This window comes from Dioscorea cayenensis, chromosome 9 (assembly GCF_009730915.1).
Source record: "Dioscorea cayenensis subsp. rotundata cultivar TDr96_F1 chromosome 9, TDr96_F1_v2_PseudoChromosome.rev07_lg8_w22 25.fasta, whole genome shotgun sequence".
In the NCBI taxonomy this organism is placed as follows: domain Eukaryota; kingdom Viridiplantae; phylum Streptophyta; class Magnoliopsida; order Dioscoreales; family Dioscoreaceae; genus Dioscorea; species Dioscorea cayenensis.
Window position 1 is genome coordinate 30,834,231 of NC_052479.1, and position 15,261 is coordinate 30,849,491.

The 15,261-nt window shown below is 38.4% G+C and overlaps 2 protein-coding genes and 1 long non-coding RNA gene across 3 annotated transcripts; all 3 read right to left on the bottom strand.

Moving 5' to 3' along the window:
* Nucleotides 1-557: 557 nt before the first annotated feature.
* Nucleotides 558-7,909, bottom strand: LOC120268386 (26S proteasome non-ATPase regulatory subunit 1 homolog A-like). The gene is made up of 14 exons (XM_039275815.1): nucleotides 7,651-7,909; nucleotides 7,111-7,174; nucleotides 6,855-6,960; nucleotides 6,649-6,760; nucleotides 6,400-6,568; nucleotides 4,861-4,998; nucleotides 4,436-4,794; nucleotides 4,190-4,325; nucleotides 3,803-4,051; nucleotides 3,485-3,705; nucleotides 3,121-3,379; nucleotides 2,425-2,657; nucleotides 1,794-2,349; nucleotides 558-1,431 (listed from the first exon to the last, which is right to left on the bottom strand). The coding sequence occupies exons 1-14, from the start codon at nucleotides 7,791-7,793 to the stop codon at nucleotides 1,105-1,107; spliced, it is 3,072 nt and encodes a 1,023-aa protein (XP_039131749.1). The 5' UTR covers nucleotides 7,794-7,909; the 3' UTR covers nucleotides 558-1,104.
* A 1,862-nt stretch (nucleotides 7,910-9,771) lies between these two features.
* Nucleotides 9,772-11,637, bottom strand: LOC120268391. The gene is made up of 3 exons (XR_005538929.1): nucleotides 11,497-11,637; nucleotides 10,542-10,603; nucleotides 9,772-9,988 (listed from the first exon to the last, which is right to left on the bottom strand). It is a non-coding gene; the product is annotated as an uncharacterized LOC120268391 (long non-coding RNA).
* Nucleotides 11,638-12,830: 1,193 nt separating this feature from the next.
* Nucleotides 12,831-15,108, bottom strand: LOC120269507 (cytochrome P450 CYP73A100-like). Its single transcript, XM_039276843.1, has 2 exons — nucleotides 13,996-15,108; nucleotides 12,831-13,786 (listed from the first exon to the last, which is right to left on the bottom strand). The coding sequence occupies exons 1-2, from the start codon at nucleotides 14,871-14,873 to the stop codon at nucleotides 13,045-13,047; spliced, it is 1,620 nt and encodes a 539-aa protein (XP_039132777.1). The 5' UTR covers nucleotides 14,874-15,108; the 3' UTR covers nucleotides 12,831-13,044.
* Between the last annotated feature and the right edge of the window lie 153 nt (nucleotides 15,109-15,261).

The following is a 15,261-nucleotide window of genomic DNA, read 5'->3' on the forward strand; positions in this document are numbered from 1 at the left end:
ACCAATGCGCGGATGAACCTTTGGATAAATACAGTGTTCCGGTGTATCATCTAAAATGGTAGCCATTAATTAGCAAGATAATGATTATAACTTGGTCCTCTTTTCCTTCTTACCATTCTTCAGCTTAATTGCAAGGTAATTAATTAATAATTTAATATCGTCGGGGAGGATTTCTGATTTCAGCGTTTTTGTCAACCATTTATTGCATGTTTTTATTTTTCCATATTTGACACAAGAACACATGAATCTCTCCACATTGCTTCTTATATGGAAAAGAGTCATTTAATAATAATAACTCCCTGACAGCTAAATTCCTAATTAAATCTAAGACAGCTTACCATATCTTGAATGATACTCGATTCATGAATTTTCTCAACCAACAAAAAACAAAAAAAAACGATCCATGAACTTTTCATAGAAGATATTTTCGCTTGAAAATATGATAACATAATATTATCCTAGCAACAAAAATTTTATTAAAAAAAAAAAAGCAGATTAAATGAAAATGACTGTGAGAGCCGATGAGAGCGAGTTGTAAGAGGGAACAAATTTGAAGATTTGCTTGATCAGAATCTTCTAACTAAAGTGTAAGTGGAACTCCCAGTCCAGCATACAAGAATAACAAATATCAGAAACAGAGCAGTTACAACTCAGTTTTGCACTCCAAAAAAAGTACATAAAGAAAGTCTTCAATAAAACCACGACCCTTTTAACAAAAGTCTTTAAAACATCAGCAAGTCCTGTTTTTGAATGTAATAATGTGCTGCTGATTGATGACTACAGAAAGGAAACAAATGTTCAGAGCAGGCATGGCTGGCGGTTCACATTTGATGCAGCCATCACTTGTATCATTTTGCCACACTCAGAGACAGAGAGAGAAAGAGAACCATGCACGCCCCATTGAACCAATTGAAAGTTCCCCGGGTGGTCCAACCGTCTTCTTCGTGTACATTTCTTTCCCCCAATAAAAATTAAACTACCTATGGAAATAATAATAAAAAAACAAAGAACTTATGGGTAAAGAGCCCGGACTTGAATGTCTTGTCTCTATATGAAGCACTGAACCACATCAGACCCTCCCAAGCAAATGGTCCTCTGGTCAATTCACGCAGTATACTCAAATGGTTGTGGAGGTTGGGGCTCATCGTCCACAGCCAATGCTGGTGCTGCTGCTCCCTGTTGAGCTGTCGTAGACCCAGTGCCCGCTGCGGGGGTTGTTGAAGGTGTATCAGTGAGAGCAAGTACTTCCGCTTCAGTGGGCTGGAGATCCCTAAGAAGCACAAACCCAGAAGGTGCTAGCTTAACTGGCACATATCTGCTACCATCTAAAAATCGGACGTACTTTTCTTGTGCTGGAACCACCCTGGCTGGATTTGTCAGAATTTCAAAAGGTTGCTCCGTTCCTGCCTTCTTTTCCGTTGCACCATCAACCTGAAATTTAGAAATATTTAGTTTGCCTTAATTCTACAAGAAATAAAAAACTTCCACAAAAACAATGAAAGAAATAGACTAAACTGTATAAAAGAAAAAGGAAAGACTCGAATAAGCAACACATTCATGGGGCAGAAGCAATAACAGTCAAACTCTAAAAAGCACAACCCTGTACATGAGATCAACTGACACATATAATAAAAATAGCACTCTCTCGACCAGGGAATTCCCATAATCAAGATTTCTCACCACAAAACAAAATGAGAAATAAACTTACTACCAAGAATGCAATTTCCTTCAAGCAAGACATTGGTGATATCTGTGCTATAATTATAAAGACAACAGTTCAAGGTGCAACTTACCTGCATTGAATCTGCATCTTTCTCAGAAGGTTTTTGTCCCTTCCCTGAACTGGAACCAGTAGAACCATCTTCACCAGTGCCTTTCTCGGTTGACTTCTCTCCACTTGTTTTTTCACTGGCTTTGTCAGCAATAGCTTTCTGCTCAGCATCTCTCTTGGCTCTTGATTTTGCCTTAGCAGTTGTTGATAGCACAGCAGTAGGCAACTTAACTGTTGAAGTTGATGTGGGCGGTGTGGTTGAACGAGGGTATTCAAACAGAGAAGGCTTGGCATTGGACAAGAACTCAAATTTTGGGACTTTCAGGTCATAATTGAGTCCAATAAATGCGGTGGAGGAGAATGAAAGACTAATGAAATAAATGAGAGGATACCAGTACCAGAACTGGCTGAAAACTGCAAGACCAACCACAGCTGTTATCTTATCATGCTTAGTTTTAGAAAGCAGTCTGATTGTCACATTGCGCCCACCAGCATCAAGAATACCAGAAGCCAAAATAGCGCCCATCTTGCTCATTGTATCTTCATGTTTATCAAGGATTATTTTCTCCAACTGTCGCCTATATTCCAAAACAGAAGATAGCATTTAGTCAAGCAGAAAGTAAGGAAACCAGAGAATAAATCAAGGGATCTACCTGAATGTTCCCACACGAGAGTCACACGATTCATTTGTTTGAATCATAACCATAGCCATAGCTATAAGGGCACCCTGACGAACGAAATCAACAACATCTGATGTGAGGGGCTCAAGCAGAGAAATGGCTTCACTCAACCCTGTTCCTGCACAAGAAATGCCTACTGCAAGTGCCGCACCATAACGCACATGAGGGTTATATGATTCAGATAGGAGAGAGACAATCCTTGGAGTCTGCAAGGTTTAAACAATTAACGTTATCCATTCAGAAGGTTTGTAATATAAATACAAATATCAAGAAGAATTAATTTCACATGCAGTCTAATTTGTTTCGAGACTTTCCATTAAGTTCTAGCATAGGTTAATAAAAAAAGGAAAAGCTGAAAGACCAATGGACAAAAGAAATTTTTTAAAATTGGTTAGAAAGCTAAACTAAGAAGATTGTTTCAAATAAGGTTCGAATAACAGCCTCTCAGTTCCACTATGGCAAACTGGAAAGCTTAGCCAAATGTATAAAAAAACTTATCAAGGTAAAACCTGGTCTCTTAAAATAATTTTATACAGAATACAAGAGCCAGGCGAAAGAAAGCTGGTGTGTGACAATTTTCATTCCATAATGTTCCGAAAGACAAAACTCGCCATATGAGAAGAATTAAAAATCAATAAACATAAGAAACTTCAAGAAAAGAAAACTTACCTGCTCAGGTTCAGAGTACATCACAAACCCAAGGGCTAGAACTGCAGTCCGGCGTACATCATCACTGACATCCGACACCGCAAAATGTAGCAACTGGTGAATGGCCTTGTTGTTTGCTGTTCCTCTGTAGGCCAAGGCTAAGGCATACATACCACCGTACCGAAGTATTGGGTCTTGATCTCTCGTCATTTGTTCGATCAAGGTATCAGCTTCTTCTTCTCTTCCATAAACCGTTAAGGCAATTCCAAGTGCTAATCCCCTGACATAAAAGACCACAAAGAATAAGAGCAGGGAGATATTATCTAACCTAACATTGTAAAAAGAAAGCTCCAAGATCTCATCAATCTTTCAAGACGATACAGACCTAATGATCTTCTCATGTTGTGTCTCATGTGCATAGGCAAGCATTTCACTTGCCTTCTCACTAGCAGTACCGACCATAAGTAATCCCATGCTAATACCAGCAGCCTCACTAGCCACAGCACTGTCAGTATAGAGGACATTCTTGACATCCTCATATATCTCTTCATCAGCTGTTCCCAGAGCTGCAAGGCCCAGGCCTAAGCACGCTCCATGCTTGATAACCTAGCATACAGAGAATCAAGTAAAAAAAAAACCCTGAAAAAACTCAAGCCTTTCAGAAACTATACGATAATAATTGGAAGTTGGAGAGAAAATCGACCTCATCACTAGTATTCCGAAGGCTATCACGAAGGAATTGTTTGATGCCCTCGCCATGATTAGCATGAATTAAACCTAAAGCATAGAGAGCACCACCTTCAGAGTACGGACTTCCACCACCCACAGCACCACTTTGAGGCAGGTATGGTGCCATCAGAGACCTCCCTTGTTGAAGATGGCCTCTGTGAATAACTCCCAACCCAGCAGTAGCACTGAACTTTGCCCAATTAGTTGCTCTACTCAGCCACTCCTACCAAATGGACACACGAGATGGGTAACACAAAATCCTAAACACTAAACACCAACTTCTGGAAGTTTTCAAAATGCCTGCAGAGCTATACATTTCCCCTTGCTCAAATTAGGAGAGAAAAAAAAAAGAAAAATATACCAGGTTTTCTCTGAGAAATGTGTCCACAGTTGTTCCTGCATGCATTAAAGCATTGGCACATATGGTAGCACTGTGACAGACACTGTTCCTCATTTCCACAGACTGCTTTATTGTCTTTAGTATTAGAAGATCCGATCTAGATAGATGAATTTAACATTAGCAATATGCATCATAAATAAATCTTCGAAAATAAAGTATGTTAAGGATGCATTGCTCTTTAAATGATGGATAAACCATAAGGCTTACTTGTTGTGGCTGAACAGAAATTGTAATGTCAGCTTTATTGATGTCTCCCCTGATAAAATCCCTTTGAGTTTGGTGAGCTTTTCAGCATATGAAACCTCATTTGGATCTGCAATATGAGTGTTAGAGCTTGTAGCAATAGAAGCATCTGACATGTGGACATCCCCCGGCTCTGCATTTCTATTTTCATTCTGGGAACTAGTTTCACTAGTCCCCTGATCAATTGTTTCTGCGGGTTGAGCAGCACGATTTACAGCAAGAGTCTTAGGGTCTGGGAGGCGGTTTCGCACACTGAGGAGAAATGCTTGATGCTCATTCTCTACTAGATCAAAAGCAATCTGATAAGCTAGGAGAGCTTCATCCTGAAAAAAAAGTTCAAGTCAATTTTAGTTCTGAACTCCCTAGGAAATAATGTCAAATTGGATTACCTTGTTTCCAGACACCAAGAGCTTCTCTAATATGTTTGCAACAGCTTCAGGCTCATTAAGAAACATGAGACATTGGCAAATGCTCAAGATATCAGGAGAAGGCAACCTCTGATAAATTTTAACAATAAGGCGAAGAACCTGTCACCAAAAGAGCTGCAATGTTAAAGCATGTCTCAATTCTAATTCCTATTCCCATCGTCAGACAAACATCAAAAACAAGAAATGCTAATAAGAAGATATAAAAGAATGAAGTGTGTGTATATATATCATTTACGAGATCACATGGTTCGCCACCTTTCTCTCAAAAGCGTTATATTCCACATTCCAGTAAAGGATGAGAAGGGCCAAAAGTATTATCTATGAGGGAAGGGACAATCCCCTGAATGAGTAAAAAACAGGTGTTATATAAGTAGGATAGATTTCTCTATGATGCAGAATGATAACAAGTCATGCCATCTAGGTCCATTACAATCCCCTCATGACTACCTACCAATGCCCATTCTTTCCCTCAGAAAATAATATCAAATTCCCAAACCAAAAAATGCAGAATGTTGAGCCAATCCATACTTTCAAGGTTATCATCATGACCTTCAGGAAAGTTTAAATAAAAATTTTTGCAAAGTTTAAAATCAACACAGAGAAGGATCCAAATTTCACATAATGTTCTTATAATTTCTCAAAAAAGGTGTCACTGCTCTTTTTTTCTGGTCAAGAGTCCAAGTCTAGTAACAGCCTTCACAAGGAAGGGTGCTTTGTCTTTTTTTGTGTATGATGAGTGCATAGGCCTACAATATGTCACACTTCTCAAATCTTGACCAGGGAAGAGCCCATCAATCATCATCACACTTCTCAAATCTTGACCAGGGAAGAGCCTATCACTTCCATAATAACCATCACTATCTATGGCAGCCAGCATTTGCAACAGGTGCAGAAACCATTACTTGGCTGGGTTTCAATATGAGTTAAGTTTGAAGCAAAGATATAGAACCCAAAAATGACATGCACTTTCTTTCTTTTTTTTTTAACCTCTGCAACTTATACTGACACACCAAGTACCTGCTCGTTAACTTATCATTGTCCTACTGCTACTAGAATTTTGTTTATCCACTATTCTTGTATACTTTTTCAAGAACCCTTAGGCGCACACTTATAGCATGGACAGATTAACATATTGGTCCCTCTCACGCCCAAAAGGAAATAAATTCACCTATAAAGACAAATTGAATGCCTTAAACAGAAATAATTAATGAGCATACATGAAACTATTTTCTACATTGAAACTCTTGCCTCCTGAGTTAAGAGTAAAATACATCCATGTCAACATTTATAGGTGTCATTAAAATCTGTTATTATCCATAACAAATAGTTTTTATTTGTTGAATGTCAAGAGCAATTTTCCCCTTGATTATTTGATACATTTGCAAAACATAAACCAGCTACTTGCATGATGCTTGCTTAGCTACTCCAAACAAGCGCAAACTATGTCCACAAGACAAGAAGAAGGAAGACTAGATCTCAATCACAATTAGATATCCTTACCTCACAGCGGTACTCTCTATGATTGACGAAAGAGTGAGAAAGGTTGATGCAGTAAGAAAGTGCTGCATGAACATTGTCACTGCTCGTAATTGCTTCCTCTAGCTTATCCAATCTTCTGCATTCCACAGCCATTCCCATAGCCTGTTGATACTTCCCGTCCAAAATACACCTAATCCAAACAGGAGAAACTCAGTTCCCACCATATAAATCAACTGCTTCCATATTGCGTAAAGATACAAATATACATACTTATCCAGCATTCTTTCCACAATTGCCTCCAATCTAGGATCCACCATAGCTTCATCATCACTAGGTTTGACAGATTTTGATTTTAGGCTTGCATATTCGTCTATTGCTTTGGCTGTTATAAGTACAAACCAACTTAAATGAATATAACATATGAAAAGTTACCAAAAACAAAATAAAAATAATGACGGCGAGAATATAATGCTCACCAAGGAGAGTATGAGCATAATCTGAATCTTCAGATACATCAAACAAGGGACCAGCACCAAGTGCATATGACAATGAGTCATTGAGTTCACCAAGGTAGTAGAAGACCTGCCCGAGAAGAAAATGACCAGAATCTTGATGACAGTAGGCAAAGAAAAAGAAACAAGACATCACGAGTCGCATGACTTCAGCCAGTAGTGCACTTTTTCCTATAAGTTAAAAGGCGCATTAATCCAAACAGAGGTAGCGAGGTATTACCTTTGAAACGACTAGAGCAGCTAGTTGCCTCTGATCAAACTCCTCATCTTCGTAAAGACTTTCACTGTGGAGGAAGGAAAAGCACAAAAAAAAAATATAAATAATAAATAATAAAAAACACTTTCTCACTGTAAAAAATCGAAATTTGATGAATTTCTCAATCAGCAAAAATGTCGAGATAACAGCTTAAGTCACAAGGATCAGTTAATTAACCAAATTTCGGATCTTTTTCTCATTCGAATCAAAAACACGAATAAGGTCAACCAAATAATAATCTTACTCCTCTAAACTTAAAAAATAAAATATATATATATATATATATATCTAGGGTTTACTACAGTGGTCGAATCCCCAACAAAAGATTCGATCTTTAGCGGTTTACCATCTCAATAAATGGGATCCCGATCAAATCATCCAAAATTTCCAAAATCCCCAAAACCCTAATTTTAAGAAGAGCAATGAAACCAACGAGCCGGCAAAAGAAAAGCCCAAGGCAACGGAATTGATACACAAGCTAGGTCAAAGGGAAAGCAAACTCACATGGTAGGCACGCTGGTAGAGATCTCAGGCCAGAAGAGATGCACGAGAGAATTGAGCTGGTGAAGGGCGTGGAGCTTGAGCGCAGGGTGCTGTTCCCCAAGCATGGCCAGCAAGCCGCTCGCCGAGCTCACCATGGCTGCCATCCTCTCAGTTTCCTTCGAAGGCTTCGCTGTTCCCGATCGAAGAGCGGAGAAGGAGAGGGAGAGAGAGAGAAAGAAAAGAAGAAGTCGGAGAAGCGGAGAGAGAGAGAGAGAGAGAGGGTTTACTTGGGGAATCGGCAAAGCGTATAATAAGAAAGGGAGGCGGTGAGCATAGGCGGTGATCTTAAACAAAATCCTGGTTCGATCGAACCGCTGGTTTAAACCGGATCTGGACTCCATTCAATTTGGTACGGTGAGCCTGAAGGACAGCTCGATTGTAATCCGGAATCCGGATATAATTATAATTTTGAACTTAAAGATAACAGGCAAACTCTCGTTAGCCTTTTTTTTTCTTCTTTTTTTCTTTTTTTTTTAACTGATTGGGAGTTTGGAATCTATTGTGGTAATTAATAAAACTTTTTTTTATATACTTTGGGATAACTCTTCCATTTAAAAAAAAAAAAATACCTAAGCTTATTAAATGTGTAAGTCATTTTTTTTTTAAATATGAAAAATCATAACTTTATTTTTTTATTTTTTGAAAAAAGGGATAAACCACGTTCATAATCATAACTTTATTAAAAGAAATAACAAAAATTAGCAAATAAAAGAACCAGAAGATACAAAAAAAAAACACACAGACAAATAACTAAAAGACTAATATTTACCATAGATGAAGTCAGCTTAATTAAACAACAAAAACAAAAACAACAATTGAAAACTTTAATCATTATATTATCCTAGAGTTTGATAATTATACTATAAAAGAGAACCACAATCATTTCATTCATTTTTTTAATTATTTACATTATATATTTCATTATAACATATTTATTTAATAGAATTTTAAATATAATTAATAAATTAATTAACTAATATATTTAAAAATAAATATTGAAAATAATAAAAAAATATGAATAATAATTTAATGAATGCAGTTTATGCAATTTTTTTTTTTTGAAAAGTGTATAAACTACATTCATTAGATTAAAAATATAAACATATATTAGAGAAATGCAAAAACATGAGACAATACATACTACTAACCGCAAAAGATCAACAATAAAATAACCTAACAACAACAGAAATAAAAATACAACAACACCCCTAGTAGAATAAGGAGGTGGTTCCAATGATGGACTAAGAAACTCAACAATATCCAAAGTTTGGGAAGGCCGCCAAATATCCAGGTTCATTAGCTTCTTTTCCATGAGACACGAGGAACTCTAAGTTACGCTTGATCGATGTGATTGAGTATTCCACCTTTATCTTTTCTGCTTTTAGCACTGCATTCCACCACAAGAGGAGTATATGGTCAATTTTCCGCAATATAGAATTTAATGGGGAGCAATTTAGAATTATTCACGCATTCTGCTCAAGCTATGTGCACCAAATTTTTGCAAGCGAAATGAAATCCTAGGTTTGTTTTCTTGGAGAGTTGTTCTACCTTACATCATCTCAGAGAACTAGTCTGCATTTCATCCTGGGAGATTGATCACAAATAATATAATGATGTACATGAAGCTTGCCATTACTTGAGAGGAAAATCAAGAGCCCTCGTTGGTTTGGCAAAATTAAAACTAGCTATGTCCAAAGTGTACGATAGAATTGAATGGCCAATTCTGTCTCATATATATGTTATAGTAGTTGGGGTTTGATGAAGCATGATCCAAGCTCATTTTATCGTGTGTGACTTCAGTGGGATATTGTATTATTACTTTAAACCCTTTAGAGGGCTAGTGTAAGGTGACCCATTATTGATCACCATACTTGTTTTTTTTGTGTGTTGAAGGTCTTTTAGGTTTGTTGGGTCAAGCTGAAGGAAAATGTTGACTTTATGGTTATCGAGTGACCTTCTTGTCACGTCCCAGCCCCACCGTCGGGCCCGCGAACAGATCGGCCGCATCCAATGGGACTTGGGCCCACTGGGTGCAAGGCCTCAGCTAAAAACATGGTCAGAGTCAACCCTAACAAGCAGATATGAATCGAACACAAAAGCACAAATAGGATACTGGAAACTGAAATACTACAAGTATGGACTTTAGCAGCCCTGCAGAATACAGATACAACCCAACAGTTCGCAAATTACAAATACAGTCAGAATACAAGTCTTACACTCACAAGAAGGTAATAACAAGATACTGATAACGCAGACAATACGACTCTCTGACACCCCCAGTCCTAAACTTGATCTTCTCCTGCGAAAACAGAATACACAGAGTGTATAAGCCACAAGGGCCCAGTAGGATCGCAGAAAATAACAGATATAGCAGATATTGCAGAATAATAGCTCATGCTTCATACAGAATACAGAAAATACGCAGAATACTGGAATAATCCAAAAACACGGAAAACACGCAGAAATACATCTCCCCGGCTAATAGAAATCAACAAAGACGAGTTCGGATCTTCGACTATAAAGTCGGAACGAACGTAAACGGAATATCAACAGTAGTAGCCGGGATCTTCGACCACGATCGGGGGTAGCGCTACTACGTGAAAAACATGTGCACATGGCTAGGGACTTACTCCTCCCTAGTCGGGCGAGCTAGAAATGGAGATGTACTAAAAACCGCAGTAAAAATACTGAATACGGATAGAGGAATTCATCGAATAAATAATGCAAATAAGAAAATAAATAAATAAACATAAATACCACGCAAATAAATAAATAAATAAAATTATTAAACAATGCAATAATTAAATAATAATTATTGCCAGAAATACGGAATACACAGTGCTAGAGCCTACCTGGCTCCGAGCTACAGAGTTGGGTTCACCAAGTCCCGCGAACTAAGACTCGCTACGATAATCTAACCCAACAAAATAAACTACACTCAGGAATAATTCTCGGGATGGGCCTAACTTATAACTATTGCCCAAGCTTTACATAACAGGAATTTAAACAACAAACTTTCTAATCACCAAGGGATAAATAATTCCAAGATTCCACAGCCAAAGTCAGAACAATCAAGCACATAAATATATACACACATGTGAATAATAACTAATATAAATGATTTAAGAAGATCCATGCTTTAATATTTAATTGCTACCACACAAAAGACATACTAAAGTTGTAGGATAAGTATGCATAATTAAATATATGTATATATATAAACCTATATAATTAACAAATCCCCTGAACAAAGCATGCTTACAAGGGTGTTTGCATAAGCTAAATCTAGCTATCATGATGATACAAATAATAATATAGTAAAGTAATTATACTAGAAACAAAACAAAACATGTTTACAGGTGCCCATGCATGTTTACAAAAGTATAAATATACATATTTATACGATTATATACACCAAGCTTATAACTATTTATATAAATGTATATAACTAAACAATAAGATCAAAAGGGCAAGCTTACATGTTCATGCTTACAAACCTACATATAAAACCAAATTCTCATGCTTACAAGGAGGATAGGTTAAGCTTAGATGATGAACACAATTATCATTAACCAAAACGAGACACACAAAATTCACAAGACTCAAGCTATTAATAAAACTCAACCAGACATTCTGAAATCTCACTAATTAAACCAACTCCACAATCAAACAATCATGCAAAGATCTAGTTAATTAAAAATCACCAGGCAGCTTAAACACTTAAACAAACAATACAAGAAGAACTCCAACCAAGCAAGAAGCATGTTGTTCTCCATCAAGCTTTAATCACGAGCAAGAATCACCTACCTCTAATCTCTCCGAGGATCCGCCGGTGAAGAGAATCTCCCTCCAACTCCAAGCTTCAAGAGAAGAAAAAAAAAACTGGAAATTCAGCCTCCTGAAGATGCCAACAACAAGCAAGCTTGAGCTGCTCCCCTTAAAACTAAACAAAAACACCACATACCAATAATTCACTCATCAAGATCCGGTTTTTAAGGGCAAAGAGACAAACAATGGGGCCCGCTCACCAAAAGCTCAGTCAAACCAGTCAAAGTTAATTAAACAAACATTACACTTCTGCACTCCAGTGGTCTCGCATTTACTTTTTACACATTAGGTCTTGTTGCATGTGCTATTTAGTTATAGGTGCGCTCGGATTGATGCATTCCACGGAGTCATACTTTCTTTGTTGGCAGTCATCGTTCAATGAACAATCACCCCTTTCAGTTTGTTGTCAAGTTGTTGTTCTTCTATGGAGTGTCTGAAATAATCGCAATGCCCCTTCTTTAGGAACACAGTAGCACTTTTGTTGTCCATGTTTCTTAACAAATGCAGTCATTTTTATACCAATGGCAAGGTCTACAACACTTTGGCCATCAGCAAAGCCATGGCATGGCAATAATTAATGCCCATGCTGAAAATTGTCATTATTCCACACCTTCCTCCCAACCAAGTGAAGTGCAACGTTAATAATGTAGCTTTAAATACTAGGATTCCCTCGTCCAGCTTAATTTGGAGCTCTTGTTTGCGACTCTCAAGGGGATTTTATGGAGCAATTGCGGGTCCTCTTTCGGTATCATCTAATTTTACTATGCTTGGAGGCACTGGCTTGTTTCGCTGCATTGTGCTGGCCTCGAGCATATATAATTTTGATTGGGTGGATGTTGAATATATAATTTGACTCCATGTTATTAGTGTGAGGGTTCACTCTAGCAATTCCTCTCCTGGTTCTATGTTAAATATTATATTTGAGAATTGCCTAAAGTTACTGTCTCATTTTCAAGATATTAGGGTTCAGTTTATTTAGAGATCGACCAATCAGTCAGCTAATCCATTAGCTAGCGTGATTGGTTCTCTTCTAGATCTTCAGGAGAGGTTTGAAGTTCGATCTATCTTGCTTTTGGATGGTTTATATATATAGGGCATGATTTGCAATAAATGAAGTCATATTTATTTATTTTTAAAAAAAAAAGAAGAAAAAAGATCTTGTCATCTTGACAAGATCTCTTGGTCCATATACGACATACACGATAGAGAGCTAAAGTAACTAGCACCGATGAATATTTTTGACCTTTCTCAAAACTTTGTTTATTTTTATTATTTTTTTATGGGTGGTTACACCAACCCACTTACATATATTTTTTTTACTGGCAGTTAATTGTTCCCCCGTTAATCTAGGAATTTAAACAATCATGTGTCTTATTCTCATTAATTCGATCTCAACAATCAACTATTATCGGTACACGAATAAAAATGTATTTGTATATATATATATAGCTAGGACAACAACGCACATGCATGCATGCGCATGCATGGTATAAACTGAGCATGCCGATCAGGTCACATAGTGATCGATTAGTTGACAGGTCGGAAGGCCACAAGGGAGTGCTTGGCAATGTGAAGGCTAAACTGCCCACCTTTCTCACTAACATCAACCTTGTCCACCCCCGGTGGTGTGATCATCTCAAAGTTCCTGACCAGCTTTCCCAAAATTAGCCCAAGTATGGGTAAGGCCAGTATGATCCCCGGGCAGCTGCGCCGTCCCATGCCAAAGGGCACGAACCTGAAGTCCACTTTCCCTCCAACAGTGGCATCCACTCCACATTCCTCTTCTAAGAACCTCTCTGGCCTGAACTCGGCAGGCTTATTCCACCACTCAGGGTTGTTTGCTAACCACCATGCATTCACCACCACCTTGGACCCTCTGGGAACAGTGCAACCCCCTAGCCTGGCCTCCTCTAGGTTCATGTGAGGCACTAGGAGTGGTATGGGACTGTGAAGCCTTAGGGTTTCCTTTACCACCGCTTGCAAGTAGGGTAGCTTCTCTAGGTTAGACTCACTTATCTCTTCATCTTGGAGAACTTCTGTCATCTCCTTTCTCACCCTGTCTTGCACTTGAGGGTGGTTCACAAGCTCTGCGATTGCCCACTCCATCGACCATAATGTAGTTTCTATAGCTGCAACGTTGATGTTCTCCACAATGTAAATCACATTCTGTGAACTTATTTCTCCGTTCTTCTCTGCTTCCAGTATGTGATCTATGGCACATGCAAGTTTCTTGTTGTTTCTATTGCTGCCACTCTCGGACAACACCTTCCTACATGCATGCAAATAATTAATTAATTAATTAAGCGAATAATATTATATTATAAAAACTAGCTATCTTGGTGATTAATTCTTAGCTAGATAGCTAGTAATTAATTGGTACTTGCGCCAGCCATATCATATACAAATTAAACAAATTAACACTGTACAAACATTATAGGTATAGGTATAGGTATAGGTATAGGTATAGGTATAGTATACCTTCTCTTTTCAACAAAGTAATTGTTGAAGAATGCAAGTCTTCTGCCCTGCAGATCCTTGCACTTGTTGAGATAACCTCTGAGGAGAGGCCTGAGGATGGGGATGAAATCACCATAGTTGTATTCAAAGCTTTGGGCCAACCGGCTTCTCTCTGAGTTGAACTTGGTGGCTTGCAAGAACATTGGATCATTCTCAGACTCAAACCGGCAGTCAAACATCATCCGGTACATGATGTTGTAGAGCATGAGCTGGAGTCTCCTCCTGATCAGCATTCCCTGTTGCATGGCCACCTTGTTGCTGCGTAGGTCCTTGAGCACCAAGTCCATCTCCTCGCACCACATATCCTTGTACTGTTGCACTACTTTGTTGGTGAAGAAGGGGAGGGTCATTATGCGACGCATCTTGCGCCAGTGGTCTCCGTATGAGGTGAACACCATGTCTTGCCCATTGCCAGTGAAGATGTCGAAGACAACATTGCGTGGGCGGGAGCCAAACTCGACTCCTTGTGTGTGGAGGACCTCAGTGGCCAGCTTCGGATCAGATATCACCACTAAGTTTCGAGCCCCCAGTTTAAGGAGAAAGACATTGCCATACTTGAGGGCTAGCTTGGCTAGAAACCTGTGGTTCAAGTCATTGCCAACCTGAAGCCAGTTGCCAAAGATTGGCAAGGAGAAAGGGCCCGGAGGTGTGTTGATTTTCTTTTGTCTGGGCTTCAGGTAAAAAAAAAGTACTGCTGAGATGATGAATAATGGGTAGATAAGAGGGATGACTGGATGTTGTAATTGATTGTTGTAAGGGAGGAGGTAATTGGTAACCAGTTGCCTGCAGGCTAAGAGGAGAAGAGCATAAGAGAAGACATGCTTGAGAGTGAATGCCATTGATGGAGGTGGTTGATCTGTGAACAAAAGAATGCTAGGTTGCCGGTGATTGAGTTTAAGTTTGAGTTGAGGTTATATATATATATTAATGGAGTTGATTACTGGTTAGGAAAGGAAGCATGCCATGCATGAACCCATGGGCGCGCTAGCTGGTTGGTGATATTGAAAACTAGAAACCATTGGTGGAGTACTTACAAAGGAAAGGTTGGTTGGTATGTAATGGGAACGAGTAGGAAGAGTCAAAGGCGTAAGAATCTACTACATATATACATCTCATTTATATGTAGTCACACGGTCACACCAAATGATATTAATCATTTAATGACAAGACAAAAAGTTACCTGAATGTCCACTGGCAAGTTATTGATGAGTTATTTATTTAATGCGC

What these genes read in the sequence shown, in the direction of transcription:
- LOC120268386 (XM_039275815.1), bottom strand. Translation starts at nt 7,793, where the DNA reads ATGGCAGCCATGGTGAGCTCGGCGAGCGGCTTGCTGGCCATGCTTGGG. An exon ending in TGTACTCTGAACCTGAGCAG is followed by an intron (nt 2,658 to 3,120) that starts GTAAGTTTTCTT and finishes TAAACCTTGCAG; the next exon opens with ACTCCAAGGATTGTCTCTCT. An exon ending in AAGATGCAGATTCAATGCAG is followed by an intron (nt 1,432 to 1,793) that starts GTAAGTTGCACC and finishes TCTAAATTTCAG; the next exon opens with GTTGATGGTGCAACGGAAAA.
- LOC120269507 (XM_039276843.1), bottom strand. Translation starts at nt 14,873, where the DNA reads ATGGCATTCACTCTCAAGCATGTCTTCTCTTATGCTCTTCTCCTCTTA. An exon ending in TACTTTGTTGAAAAGAGAAG is followed by an intron (nt 13,787 to 13,995) that starts GTATACTATACC and finishes GCATGCATGTAG; the next exon opens with GAAGGTGTTGTCCGAGAGTG.